This window comes from Myiozetetes cayanensis, unplaced genomic scaffold (assembly GCF_022539395.1).
Source record: "Myiozetetes cayanensis isolate MyiCay16 unplaced genomic scaffold, myiCay2020 scf5-8, whole genome shotgun sequence".
Lineage (NCBI taxonomy): Eukaryota > Metazoa > Chordata > Aves > Passeriformes > Tyrannidae > Myiozetetes > Myiozetetes cayanensis.
In genome coordinates this window covers 109,363,578-109,377,465 of record NW_026087742.1, presented here as the reverse complement: position 1 = coordinate 109,377,465, position 13,888 = coordinate 109,363,578, and the positions used below count along the sequence as shown (strand labels likewise).

The 13,888-nt window shown below is 45.7% G+C and overlaps 1 protein-coding gene across 11 annotated transcripts in view; it reads left to right on the top strand.

Moving 5' to 3' along the window:
- The window catches only part of BCOR (BCL6 corepressor), an 83,286-nt gene extending 73,117 nt beyond the window's left edge, over positions 1 to 10,169 (top strand). For all 11 annotated transcript variants that reach the window (XM_050331437.1, XM_050331439.1, XM_050331436.1 and 8 more), the window contains 4 exons: positions 6,139 to 6,284; positions 7,428 to 7,505; positions 7,716 to 7,866; positions 9,041 to 10,169. In XM_050331437.1, the coding sequence (XP_050187394.1) occupies positions 6,139 to 6,284; positions 7,428 to 7,505; positions 7,716 to 7,866; positions 9,041 to 9,335 (670 nt within the window). In that variant the 3' untranslated portion in view covers positions 9,336 to 10,169. The remainder of the gene's footprint in view (positions 1 to 6,138; positions 6,285 to 7,427; positions 7,506 to 7,715; positions 7,867 to 9,040) is intronic.
- The last annotated feature ends 3,719 nt before the right edge of the window (positions 10,170 to 13,888 follow it).

The window sequence follows — 13,888 nt, the reverse complement described above, 5'->3', positions numbered from 1 at the left end:
GAACGTTCTACAGTCTATGCATTTTGGAGACAGGTCGCTTTGTATTCTCTGAATCTCCTGCAGCTCGTTATCTTAAATGGTTTATCGCATTCCCTATCACCATCCAAATAGCCAGGGAGGTAAAATTAGCGTAACTAAGAGCCTGCTTCTTTTGTTTTTAAGCTCTTTATTTATTAACTCGAGAAGGGAGGAGTCAGGAAAACAAAAAGAGGGCTGGTTAAGATGGTCCATTAAAAGTTCATGATGGTCCATTGTTACCGGCCCATCACCGGCCATCACGGCCCAAAGGAAGCCTTTTTGGAGAAACATTGAGACCCCGACTGGATTCCTCCTCTGTCGCTCACTTCCTTGCAAGAATTCTGAGTTCCGTAGGCTGCCAAACAGCCTCTCCTTTTCTGCTGCCTTCAGCTTTAATACATGACCTATGCAACAACGGCGAGTTGCCATAAAAAGAAACTTGAATTATTTTTGTCTCACTTGCTGGAATAACCTATATAGAAAATTATCCCCAGGAAGTTTCTGATCAGTCTTAATCACCCACCAGTTCGGAGTCCACCTTTGATTTCTATTCACAGATGGAGCTGATTTCCAAGAAAGAAACTTGGCTAGTATACCCTGAGAAGTTGTTTTGAGGAAAATGCATTTTAGAAATGAACATAATGATGATCTGATCATAGGTGGTAATGTCAGAACTCAGCTTGCTGTTACCTCTCTTTTCTGAGGACAGACTTAGTTTTCATTTGGAAAACTGCCCAACAGACAGTGTGAATCCAAACCACATCTAATATACAGATGAAAGGTGGTCTGGATGCCCTGAGCTGGGAAGGACAGAGAGCAGAAGCTTCTGTAAGGAACTTTGGATTTGTGGTATCAATTTCCTTTTGGCAGGACCAGACTTCTCTGTCCCTGTAGAGTAAATCAGGACGTTCATAAGACAAATCCCATTTCTCTCTTGAAGTTTTTCCTCCTTTAACTTTTAGGAGGAAAGATGTGTCAGTCTTCCCTAACTGTGCTGCTTGTTAAATTCAAATTCCTGAACATGTTCAACCCTTAGAAAAATACTAAAATCTTAAAGGCAAACAAACAAAAAAACTACCCCAAACAAACCCATCATCAAAGACTTGTCTCCCTCCCCTGCTTTTTTAACGACACCAAATATGCTTTTTATTGTCCCCTCTGCCACCTCACCTGGAAGCCTTCAGTTCTGCAAACAGTAACAGTGGATGTGTGAAGTTCTGTTCAGCCAGTTAACGCAAAACAGCACAGAGGAGTGATGTAACTGCATGTGCTTGTTGGTAAATGTGTCAGCCTGGGATGTCACCTGGATCTCAGCTGCCTGAAGCTTCGGTCTGTGTTACTTGCTGCCTCTGCGGTCAGCTTTTTGCAGGACACTGAAAAGTGAGGATGTGTCTTTAGTCTGTACAAAAAAATATGAATGTGAAGGATATAGTAAAGTTCTGCAGAGTCAGTGCATCTCTCCTTCCAGTCCTGCCTGAAGTGCAGCAGGTGCTCTGATCAGTGTGCTGGTTTTGCACGTGTGTGTTCTGGGACCGAAGGAAATACCTGAGCCTCTGGCTTTGGTGTTGACTTTTATGTAGCCACACAGCCAGTCTGCCTTAAGTAGGTTAGGCAGGCTTTCAGGTTCTGGTTCCTAATACCATCAGAAATCTTGGTGAAGCCAGAAACAAAGACTGTAGTGGCAGTGCAAGGAGGTGACAGTGTTTGGGGATGTAGGTGTGGTGCAGTCTTTCCCTTCACCCTCAGCTCGGTGCCGGGGCTCTGCCTGCAGTGCAGGATGTCCCTCTCTGCCCTATTCACAGCACATCTGGCTAGGCTAAATGTGGTAGGTCTTCGATGTTTTTCCCCTTAAACTCTGCTGATAGACCACATGCAGTGCCTGCAGACCCTGAATACACAAGCACTCTGCTGCTCAATTAGTACCTAATCAAAGATTATTGTAGAACCCGGAGATCTTTAAGACCTGTCTCCGAGGTTCCGCAGTCACTAAGGGCTCTTAATCGTCTTACCTATAAATAATAATAGACCGTGCTTAAGAGTTGAGCGCTTCCCTTCCCTGACAGGACCCCAGTAAGTGCAGTAGCTCATCAAGGGGTGTTCGACGACCGGTGCCAAACATTAGCGAGGATGTTTGCCGAGTGTCTTTGGCCTTTATCTCCTTGTTCTTCTCCTCTTACCTCTGCAGCGTGCCCTAGCTGAACCGGTGCCAGCACAGAAACAAAGCCACATGCCAAAAATACAGGCATCCCCTGCCTGTTAGCGAGAGCTCTGCGTTGATCCAGAGTTTGTTCGCTAGATTTGCTCTCCAAAGCCAGTTTTGCTGTATCCTCCTTGCTGGCAGCTGACGAGCTCAGCCTTTTTTTCATTTTTTCCCGGGGAGGACCATGCCAAGATGGCTCTCTTCCTGTGTCCTTTCATCTGGTCTTGGCAGAGCCATACCTTCCAGCAGCTAACTGCGTTAAAGAAGAGTCAGCCTGCGTAGCTGCCCTCTTGCAACTTGTGCCGTGCCTCTTCCGAGGGGCAGCGTTGTGTAACGGAGTGGATGGAAATAAAAATAAAACGCCAGAATACGGTATTGCTCGGCGAGTTACAAGACCTCTTACTGCAGTGAGGAAAATTCTGGTGGTGCCTGAAAGGCTGGGAGCGTCTAAGTAGTTTATAATTTTGGTAGTGGAATGATAAACCCCCAGTGAAATGTTTTCCTAACTGTAGTGGCTGTAAAAATAGTAGGAAGAACTCGACAGTACACAAGAGAGGGTTGAGATGTGTGTCTTCTGTAGGATATTGCAGCTCTCGAATGTCCCCAGATCCTTCTGGGGCCTTTTGAAGGGTTTGTTTTAGAAACGAGCTGCACTACGTTAACTGTACCATTAGGGATACAGAGTGTTTATTTCCACGATGCTCAGGGCGGAAAAGATTGTATGGGCAAAGCAGCCCAGGAGAGGACTCCCAGGGATCTATTTTTTTGACATCTGAAAAAGTTGCCTATTCCAATAGTCGCTTTCGCATCCTACAAAGAGGATGGTTAAACTCTGCCAAGACTGAAAAATACTCCCTCCTCTGCTGGCCCTGCTGGGAGAAGCAAACGAATAGCTGTGCCTTTGCATGGTCCCCGCTCGTGAGCTTGCCAAGAAGCTGTTCTAGCCAGTGAAAGAGTCTGTCAGTGCTCTGTTTTTGCCTTTTTTTCCCCTGACTTATCTATGGGGAATCTCTCTTTCTCCCCCCTCCCTGCCAGTGTTTTCTTTCCTTCCTTCTATTTATTGTTCTTCCTTCTTCATCATGGCTTTACTACGCCTTTCCTTCCCCATGCCTCTATAAAGTCCCCTCTCATGCCTGGGCAAGCCTCCCTGTGCACTCTTAGACAGCAAAGGTGGGTCTGCCTGCCCTGCTGCCTCTGTCCAACTGCACCACCACACTGGGCTTGGTGACCTGTAGAAAGGGAGAGGGAGGTTCCATCACAGGGTTACAGCCCATGTGCTGCAGTTTTTCCTTCCTGGGGAATGCCCAGGCACCCTTTAATAAACTCGTTTGAGTGTCGTTAAATCAGTTGAAACACTGAGCGGTGATTTAGATGCTGTTTTTAATAAGTTAAGGGATCATCTTGAATTCATTACTGCTTCAAAAGCCACTTAGGTAAGTCAGTTTAGAAAGAAGAAAACCCCAAATAACACAAACAAGAAAACCCACATGCCAGTAATCCCTCAGCACTCTTCAACCCCCCCCTCCCCAAACCAGAAAATCGTAATTCTGAAGCAAAATTTAAAACTGTGCAAAATTAAAGACTCCAGTAAAGTGAAGGAGTGGGGGAGGAAAAATGCATAATTTGGCAGCAGCCGTAACTCTTGTCTGCTCCCGGTGTCTGTTGCCAGACCTGCAGCCAGGGATGCTTCGTGCCCAGTGGGGGACAGGAGGGTTTGCAGCAAGGCTGACCTTTCCTGCTGCAGATGCTCAGAGTGCCGTGACCCGGCAGCTCCGGCCTCAGACGCCTGCTGACAGCCAGAAACACCCGATACTCCTTCAGCCTCCGTGTCAGCACCTCTGTTATTTGTTCCCTCCTGCTCTGTGCCGCCTGGGATGTTCAGCACCGATCCTGCTCCGGCTGCCGCGTGGGCGCGCGGTGCTGCGGCAGTCCCTGTGCGGAAGCACTGAGTCAGGAGGTGGAGGTGGGAGGGTGAGGCTTGTGGGGGATCCCTGGAACGCTGGCTTCTCCAGCGCTGTTCCGCCTCAAAGGCATCGTATAGTTTCAGTGTTATGTTAAGAGATGTTCCCTCGGAAACTGAGAAGGGAAATCCTGACCCCTTTGCAAGTGATCCTTGTGGACCTCTCCGGTCTTAAAATGTTAAAGTGGCTTTCCAGAGAACAGGATGTTGGGCTTTGAAGGCATCCGCATCTTGAGCTCTCTGGTGCCAGGGCTCTGAGGGTTGGCACAAGCTGGACTGAGGACTGCACTCAGCAGCTCGAGGATCACCTGCTTCTTCACTGATGGCATGGAGGTGTGCAGGAGGCACTGATGCCTGCAGGAGGCAGGCAGCATAGGATAAGCCTTCTCTCCATAAGGAATGAGCCGCAAAGCCTCCAAGTGCACCTCCACATGTCAATATATCGTGCATGTGTAAAACCAAAATGGCATACAGCTTTCCAGCAAGATGGGGGCAAGCAAGAGCCCCTCACTTGTGACAGACGTTAATCACCCCAAGTCATGCCCTACTGGAAAGTACTTGGAGTAAGCACATCTGGAGCATCTTTTTGAGATGTGTCAGAGTCCCCCTCCTCCCTCTCCTCCCAACAGTGCTATGCGATAGATGGAAAAACGGTGGTGTGCCGTCCTCTTCTGACTGATTTGATTCTCCCCTCCTCTGCCCTGAGCTCATGTGGATGCCAGTTCATGCCAAACGAGTGGTGACAGAGGGAACATTGCCACGTGAGGCAGAAGGAGTGGTTGGACGCGACCTCTTCTCAGGAGGGAGTTTAAGCCCTGGTTGTTAGCCGAGCGTTGCTTGGCAGATCAGTAGACAGAGCGGAGAGGTTTGCTTGGCTGTGCTTCCAGATGACTTCCCCTTGTAACATCATTCTGAAAGCTTTCCAGGAAGGCAGTATGTGATCCTAGTTGAAGTCCTTCCTTGCCTTTTAATACAAGCTCTCTGAGAGCTTGAAAGCCTTGTTGGGGGGCAGCGGTGTTGACAGCCTAAAGGAGGAGTGCTGAGCTGAGTTGAACTGCCATGAGCACTGTCCATGCATTTGACTCCCCTTTCAGTTCCCTGCTCTTGCTGTCTAAGGAAAGGATGGGCTTTTGACACATCTTCATTAGTCTGAAGGGTAATATGTTCTACTCCCAGACAACTCCCCGTTACGTATAATCAATTTTAAAGGCAAAAGTTAATGCGATTTATAATTAGCGATAAGGAATTCTAAACCTGGAATTGCAGGCATGTGTATTAATGAATAATCCTTCTGTAGGCTCACAAAATCTATGTCTGAGCTTGTATAGATTGCTCATGCCACGTTAAACGTGTTAATTTCTGGGTGGACTACAGTTAAAATAACATGTTTTTCTATTCTCTGATTAGGAGGGTTGAATTGTGCTGCAAATATATTCGCATGTACTGTTGAAAGAGGATATTCTGCGCGGAAGTTTAATTCCTAGCAAATTTTCATAACTTATTTCTGTGTACATAATTTAGGAGCTTTGGGTAACTGATTTCCGTGCTTGCCCAGAGGCAGCCTGAGCGAGCCTGTACTCCACAACACGCTGTTAAATTGGCAGAGATTTGGAACGGTAGAGTGACTTGCAGCAAAATTATGTTTGTGAGGCTTCACACAAACTCCTGCTTTCTGTTACAGCGGTGTAATTATTTTACTGGCCCTCAAAATGTGTGCAGCAATGAATAGACGTAACAGAAATATCTGCCCTGAGCAGTCTGACTGTGAAGACGAGGGGAGGGGGTGATGTGCAAGTAAAACCGACAGAAAGATGATTGGCAGCTGTATTAATAGTGTTACTTTCTATAAATAACTTTGATCTACAGTCTGAAGTTTCTTGTCGAACTCATTTGCATAATACTGTTGAGTCAAAATGTAACACTGTGATTTTTTTTTTCCCTCCCCTGTTTCTCCCTCCAGACCAATCCACGACGCCGTCGAAAACGACCACTTGGAAATCGTCCGCCTGTTACTGTCTTACGGTGCTGATCCAACGCTCGCAACATACTCCGGGAGGACCATCGTGAAAATGACCCACAGTGAGCTCATGGAGACCTTCCTCACAGGTCAGTGCCCACGTTGCCCTGGGGGCTTTGCCGGTCGTGGCAAATGGGGGGGTTTTGTTCCCTGGCCTCCCAAAGTCCCTCCTACCTGGCGGGGATGGCTGCATGCCAAGAAGCCTTGGGGTGAGCAGTAGCTCCCTCTCTGCCTGCAAAACCCCAGCAGCGGCAGGTGGGAAGCACAGCCATGCATGGGGGCTCCTTCTAATTGAAACTCTTAATAAGTCATAAGGATTATTCCACTGTCAAGATTTGATAGGTAGGTGGGAGGTCAGCGGGCTGTTTCGGTGCCTTCGGTTTTCTGCTTGAAATGGAAATAAGAAACTTGCCAAATTGAATAGTTGCTTGTTAAACATTCTCGTATTTTCCCATGGTTTTGCCTTTTATCCTAAAGTGTTTTCCTTTTTGCAAGTTCTGCCTTGTTTTGTATCTGAAATGCTGTAAAACTACCTTAAAGGTTCTTGTCCTTAAACATATCCACGTTGTAGCATGGTTTTAGGGTTTTTTCCCTCCTAGTTTTGGATGAAGACACTTGCATTGCCTAATAAGCTACCTCTGAAAGTGTTTGCAGTTTTCACAGTCAATGAGTTTAAGAACTCATCCACTTATATGTTCAAATGGTGCAGTGTAGAAATCCCATAGGTGTATCAGGACTCTAGTAAAGTTCAGTATCTTGGATTTCTTAGCATCCTGAATCGCAGTATCTTTTCATCCACTCAGTTAGTAAATCACCCAAATTGTGTCTGTAGAAAAGAATTACATCTTCTGAACATATTTGTGTGGTAAAACCTTTTTCATCAGTTTATTTGGGGCCACAGTTTCACCCCCAAGCTGGTGTGTCCAGAATAATTGTGAAGGCCAAAAGGTGTGGGATACATCCTATCTTCACAAAAATAAAATGCTGCTCTCAGTTTCTGAAGCTTAGGGTTGTGTCTGTCCCTGTTAGACCTTGGGTGATGGTTTGATGTGGTGGTTCATTATTTGATGCGAGAGAGTGGTGTGTGGCGTGTGCACCAGGAATATAGTGTGGGATTTTTTGATGGAAGGTATGGAGGATGCATATTGAGTCCATAAGACATGCCGGCCTGCTAAACTTGCCAGCTTTTTGTTCTCATCAGTATGTTTTTGTTGTTGTTTTTTCCTCTCCAGAGTATTTAACTGACCTGCAAGGTCGAAGTGTTGATGACCCTGGTTTGTACTGGGATTTCTATGGCAGCTCTGTGTGCGGTGAGCAAATGTTGCCCTTTATTTCTTTGTATGCGGAGACTTTAAAAACATGCGGCACGTGGGGGTGGGGGCTGTTTAGTTTTCATGGTGGAGGAAGCTAGGAAGGAAGCAAACTGATTTTATTTACAGATCACGTTATTGGAAGAAAAAGCAAGGCCTGCAACAATGTTTTCAGTGCTGACTTGGCACCTTTTATTCAATTTTATTCAGATCCGAAAGATGAATCTGGATTTGACGTCTTGGCAAATCCTCCTGGCCCAGGTGATGAAGATGAAGATGGCTTTAGTGATGTGTTTGAATTTGAATTTTCAGATGAGCCTCCCTTGCCGTGTTACAACATTCAAGTGTGTCTCTCTCAGGGGTAAGAACAACTGCAGGTTTGGGGGTGAAAACAGCTGAGGCGATCAGCTTGGGCTGGTGGCAGTTTGTGTCTGTGGGGAAAAGCATTTGCATTCATGCAATGTGAATGGAAGATCGATACCGTGATTGCTGGGGTTTTTTGGGAAGTGAACTAATGGGAGGTGAGAGGGGAAAAGGCTGATTTGTCAGGGCTGAGTTTTGAATGCCATACTCAAAGTGACGTTTGGACACAAGTTCCTTCCCTCATCCCAGACAGGCACCTTGTTAAAACATCCCAAAATACCAATACTTCTAGCCCTTAATTTTGGATATCATGTTTGTGAGGTATTGTTAATTGTATTTTATGGGCTTTTCTGTTCTGCTGAGTGGACATGCTTTTGTGGATGACAAAATGACACCATTACTGCTTTCCTAGACTTCCTAGCAAAACTGGTTTAAAGCTCTGAATTGGAACAAAAAAATAAGCATCTTAGAGAAGGTTCTGTGATATTTAATAATAAGCAAAGACCGGAAAGTTGTATTATCTGTTATGTTCAAGATATAAATTAGCTTTGTAAACAGCTACTGTTTACCATTTGCGCCAGTTTGGATGAGAGCTGTGAGAAAAATAGTTTTAAATATTGATCACAAAGGAGTGCGGGTTTTACAGTGTTTTTTATGGTTTGGGTGATGCATATAAGTGAAGTTCCCCGAAGTGGACAAGATTAAAGTAAAAATACCTGAGAAGAAAAACCAACTCCCTGTTTACTTCTATTTAATACCAGCATCTCTGGAAGTCAGAGGTGCTGAATTTTGTGGTTATAACTATAAACCAGCCCCTAACTTGCTAAATGGGGGTTGGGCTCGGCCAGGTGAACCAGCTGTACGAGCAGCTGTTGGGATGGCTGCTGGCCCACATGTGCACTCATGAGCCCAGGTTTTATAGGCTCCAGTGCCCCTGGCATGCCTGGACCTCTCCTTCGCCAAAGCTGTGGGCAGCAGGACTCCAAATAAATACATACATACGCTCCTGCACATCTGTTGTGTTCGACCCCTGGGAGACAGCCTTGATGTCAGGGGGGTTGTTTGTGAGGGTGTGGTCAGGGAGGGTTTGTCACACAGTGACACAGTGACAAGTCAGGAAGCCCGTGCCTTAATGTCAGTTATTGGAGCCTCTCTCTCCTTCGCTTCCACAGACCACGGAACTGGCTTTTGCTCTCGGACGTGGTGAAGAGGCTAAAAATGTCGTCTCGCATCTTCCGCTGCAACTTCCCCAATCTGGAAGTCGTCACCATCACGGAGGCAGAGTTTTACAAACAGACTTCCCTCAGCCAGTTGTTCTCTTGTGCTACGGACCTTGAGGCGTTTAACCCAGAGAGCAAAGAGCTGTTGGACTTGGTGGAGTTCACAAGCGAACTCAAGACGTTGCTCGGCTCCTCGCTTCACTGGTTGCATCCGCACGAGGACCCTCCCTTTGACATCCTCTGGTGAACCAGCAGGCCATTTAATGTACAGTGCTCTATACAGTTGCTTCTTTATTATGTATATGTGTTCAAAACGAAATTGTTTCTGTAAAGAAAGGACACTATTAAATATGAAAATATCTTTTCCTTTATATAAGAGATCTGAATTCCAGTTGGATGGATTTTGGAAGAATTTTTTTTTAACTTCAATCAGTTTTTACAAAATTGTTATATAATGTTTCTTTAAATGCACACAGGCTTTGGGATAAGTTTGTTATTACTCGGAACACACTTTTTTTTTTAAAGAACACACCCACACATTGACTTTGTTTCATACAAAGCACTGATTACACAGAACATACTTTTTCTAGGTGATGTGATCAAAGTCGTGTGGCTTGTTTGGGAGATAGAATTTGGTAAGGCACTTGGTTATATTATTTTTGTTTTTTTTGTTTACAGAATTACCTGCTTTGGCCAGGTAAGCACTATTGAATATAATTCAATAGTTTTTAATATAAATTAAACCATATCCATACGCATCAACTAATTGTAAGAACTTTTATATCCTAATTTAAAAGCTGTGAAATTTAGTTTTCACACATCAAACCGGATTGTTTATATATGTTTAAACATTTTATGCTCTTTATTTAAAGAAGACTTTGAACTATTTTTTCTGTACCTTGTAAAATATTGAAAAACTAACATATGTTGAAGTTGCTTGAAACTGTACATAAACTAAATTTTCTGAATTGTGTGTTTATGTTTGAGATCTGTGTTTTAACTTTGTAAGTAAATCTTCTGCCTTTGTATTTATATTTTACAAAAATTTTCTTAAAGGCAATAAAACTGTTGAGAAATGAAGAAGCTAAAGTGACTCCCATTAATTCCATGCCTGGCTGTGACATGAGTTTTGCCTCATTAATGTTTATGAAAAGAGGCTCTGGGAGTAGTTCCCAAAGAGAAACAGGGTGCTGGTGAGGTGCTAATGAAATCTGAGGTAGAATCTGATTCAGCTTTCTAAATTCAATGTTGCAAGACGACATCAGGCAGGCACACTCCTTGGGACAGAAGTTTGAAAAATGGTTTTCACAATACTTTCTGCATCACCTTTTAGTTCAAGAATTGTGAGTATGTTCAATTATTTTCCCTCCTTTGTTATTGCTTTAATTTGAATTGGCTGAGTTCTCCTTTCAGCAGAGTCTGCAGAGGGGAGGAAAACAATACCAGGGGAAATGCTTTAGTTTTCATGTGGAGCATTAAAGCTATGAGCACACCTTGGGGGGATCTAAAGAGACAGTGACCACATGTCACTTTTGCACAGCTCAGGAACTTGCATTTGAGAGTCTGGGCATCTTGGGCTTGGGCAGACCCTCTGTTCAGGATCTGGGTCTGCCCTTCCCCTTGCGGAAAGAAGTTCTCATTGTGAACCCGAACTCCTGAGTTTTACTTTGGGGCTGTTCTTAGCAGTAATATGTCTTGTGATAGCCAGTTACCTCTGAGGTGTTTAAATCGTGCTGCTCTTCTGATGAGGGCCAGGACCCTGAGAAAAGCATCTGGGAAAAAGTTTCTCCATTGTCCTCAAGGACCGGGAGATTGACGCCTCATTTCTGAAGGTGCACTGGAGGGAGAGACTCAGAGCTGGTGCCTCTCGTGGTGTGTTGCCATAGAGTCTTTTGCCAAACATTTGTGCTGTGTGTCTTACAGTGGGGCTGTTTCTGTGGATAAGGTGGTTTTGTAGCCAAGCCAAGAGGTGAGAGGGAGGTCCAAAATCTGTCTGCTGCTGGCAGCTGAAGTTCCATTTCTGCACAGGACAGGGAATTTTTAATCCTTAACACAACTGCCGACATCTTGCTTCAGACTTTGGATAAAAGGGATGGTGATCTCTCCTGCACAGGTTATATGGGCACACTGGACTTTTTTTGAGTACAGACTATAGCTTTACGAAGAATGGAAACACAGGCATCTCTGCTCCCTAGTGCTGGCTGCTTTTACCCCCTGATTTTCCCAGAAAGAAGAGGTGGGCCAGAAAATTAAGGCAAGGGAGAATGTTAAAAGCCATTGTTACAGAGTCCTTTTATCTGATCAGCTGTGTAATGCTTGGATGGCTTGAGCTGAGTATAAATCAGCTTCGTGCTACTTGCAGAAGTGTGTGGCAGACACCTCTCTGAGCCCCTCAGGCAAACAGAAGATTGACGTGGCTTTTACCCAGCTCCTCCTCAAATAATCCCAAGCACGTGCTCCCCAAGCATCTCTGCTTAGTCAGCTTTCCACTATCTCCACCGAGTACAGTTGGGCCTTCTCCATGCTGGCGCCTGCATCCGTGCTCAGATACAGTAACAGCCTCATGCTGTTGTAATGCAAGTGTGTGCCTGCCCCGGGGCTGTCTGTGCTCTAAAAATAGGGTTGTGGCGGGGAACACCTGATCCCAGTGCTGTCCCTTGGCATAACTGTAACCATTTTATCTTATAGGGTGTACTTTAAAAAAGAAGATTTGCTGTGTGAGGGTGCTGGAGGGAGCGCGGAGGGTTCAGTGAAGCAGGAGGGCAGCATCCCAGGCTGCTGTGTGCACGAGGCTGCCTTGGCTGATTGTGCTGGGTGGTTTGGGAGAGACTGTCATGGGAGAGGCGGGATGCACGAGTAGTTCTGCAGTAGGCAAGCCCAGGGGATAGTTGCCTTGGGGAGAGGAGAGGTGGCAGCGTGCCGGCAGGGACTGAACTCTGTGACAGCGTGTAGGCGGGGAAGTTGGAATGCTGGCTGCCTTGCCAGTACTGGGATTTTCTAGATCCTGCACAGTGGAAAGGGAGTGGACTAGCTCCAACCAGCAGGGCTGAGCAGGGCTGGGAGGGTGCTGTGTTCAGCGTTTCAGTTTCTGAATTCATGCTACTTTCCTTTAAAGCACTTCCCTGTGCATCCTCCTTGGGTCATGGATGCTTGCTTTGCACCACTGGCATTGCTCCAGGTTAATAAAAAATAAGGAAACAGAAACGCAGCCTTTGGGGATGGTAAAACCCTGCTGATCCTGTTTCTTGCCTTCTGTGAGGTGGAAGTGCAGTGCTGATGCTGCTGGGGCCAAAGCCAAGGTGTTTCCTTGAATTTCCCATGCTTATCACTTGGATTTGCCTGGCTGTGAGTTTGTGCTGCCCTGTGGAGGTGTTGGGAGAACCACTGGTGCTATAGGGAAAAACCCCATCTCCAGCTAGAGCAGGCAGGTGAGTCTCACTGAAGGGAGGTTCCTTTGTCAAACTTTTACTTGTTGCTATCTGGGAAATCCCAGGAAATACCCAGCTCCAGTCTGGCTGCCTGGCAGGGCACAAGGGGAAGCCACAGCATGGGTATTGCTGGGAGGTTTCCCCAGAGATAAACAATGCTACTGAGGATCACAAAATGTTGAACTCCTCCTTTGCCTTACCCAGGAGGACTGAGTTCTGCAGAGTGGGGTCAGCCCTGGGAGTTTCCCCTTTGGGTTATTTGTCGCTTCAGCCACTTTTCTCATTTCTTCTTTGCTCTGGCACAGTTGGAGTCTTGTGCCAAAGACACTGATGCAGTGAGTGACAAGCAAGAGCCAGAGGAAGTGTTCAAGAAGGTGTGTAGATGTGGCACTTAGGCACATGGCTTGGTGGTGGACTTGTCAGTGCTGGGTTAACAGTTGGACTTAATGATCTTAGCAGTCTTTTCCAACCTTAATGATTCTATGGTTCTGGTTTGCAGGATCACAGGAGCAGAATGGAAATTGTTTGAAAAACTGCTCCCAGGGGCCAAGCTCACCCCAGGAATAAAAAGAGTTCGAAGCTGACTCCTCCCTTCATTTCTGTGCTAAATAATAAAACTATAGATGAGGCCCATCATTTGTGCATTAATATGAACAAGGTGTCAGGGAGTGGTAAGTGCAGGCAGCTGCCATTCCCAGGCTCTGTAGGGGCTGCTGGTAAACACTCAGCGTAATTTCTTCAGTTCACACAGGAAAAAGACGCATGTTACTACTTTAAACTTGCGCAGATGCAAGGTAACAGGAAAAATAATATATTATCTACTTAAAGTTGTTTGTAGAACATCATATATTAGTTTCAGTATGAGTCCAGTGTTTGTAGGAGAGCTCTTGGCACCACTACACAAGACAGAAGAGTTGATTGCCATAATTGTGAAGACACGTATTAGATGTTTTCTTAATGTGCTCATTCACCATTGCATTTCTCCTAAAAGGAGAAGCAGGAGAAGAAAGTGACTGGAATCCAACAAGTTTCACTTTCTGAGCTTGAAGTGCCGTCAGGGGCAAAAATCCCCAAACAGATCTGAAGCAGATGAAATTCCATCTGCACCATGCTGTCCACCCACATCAGCCTTGCTAGTTCTGCATTTCACCCCTTAGTGTGTTTTTCGTGGGTTCACTGTGATTGCAGAGTGAAGGGGCTATTTTCCTGCCGGTTAAGTGTGATGGATCATTAGAAGCAACACTACCTTTTGCCCATAGGGTGAAGGCAGCACATTGCTGGTTTACCAGTCCTGGAGCAAACCTTGTCCACACCATGTGCACATTTTCCTCCAGCAGACTGATGTGACTGTAGATGGTTGCTCTCTTGAGCC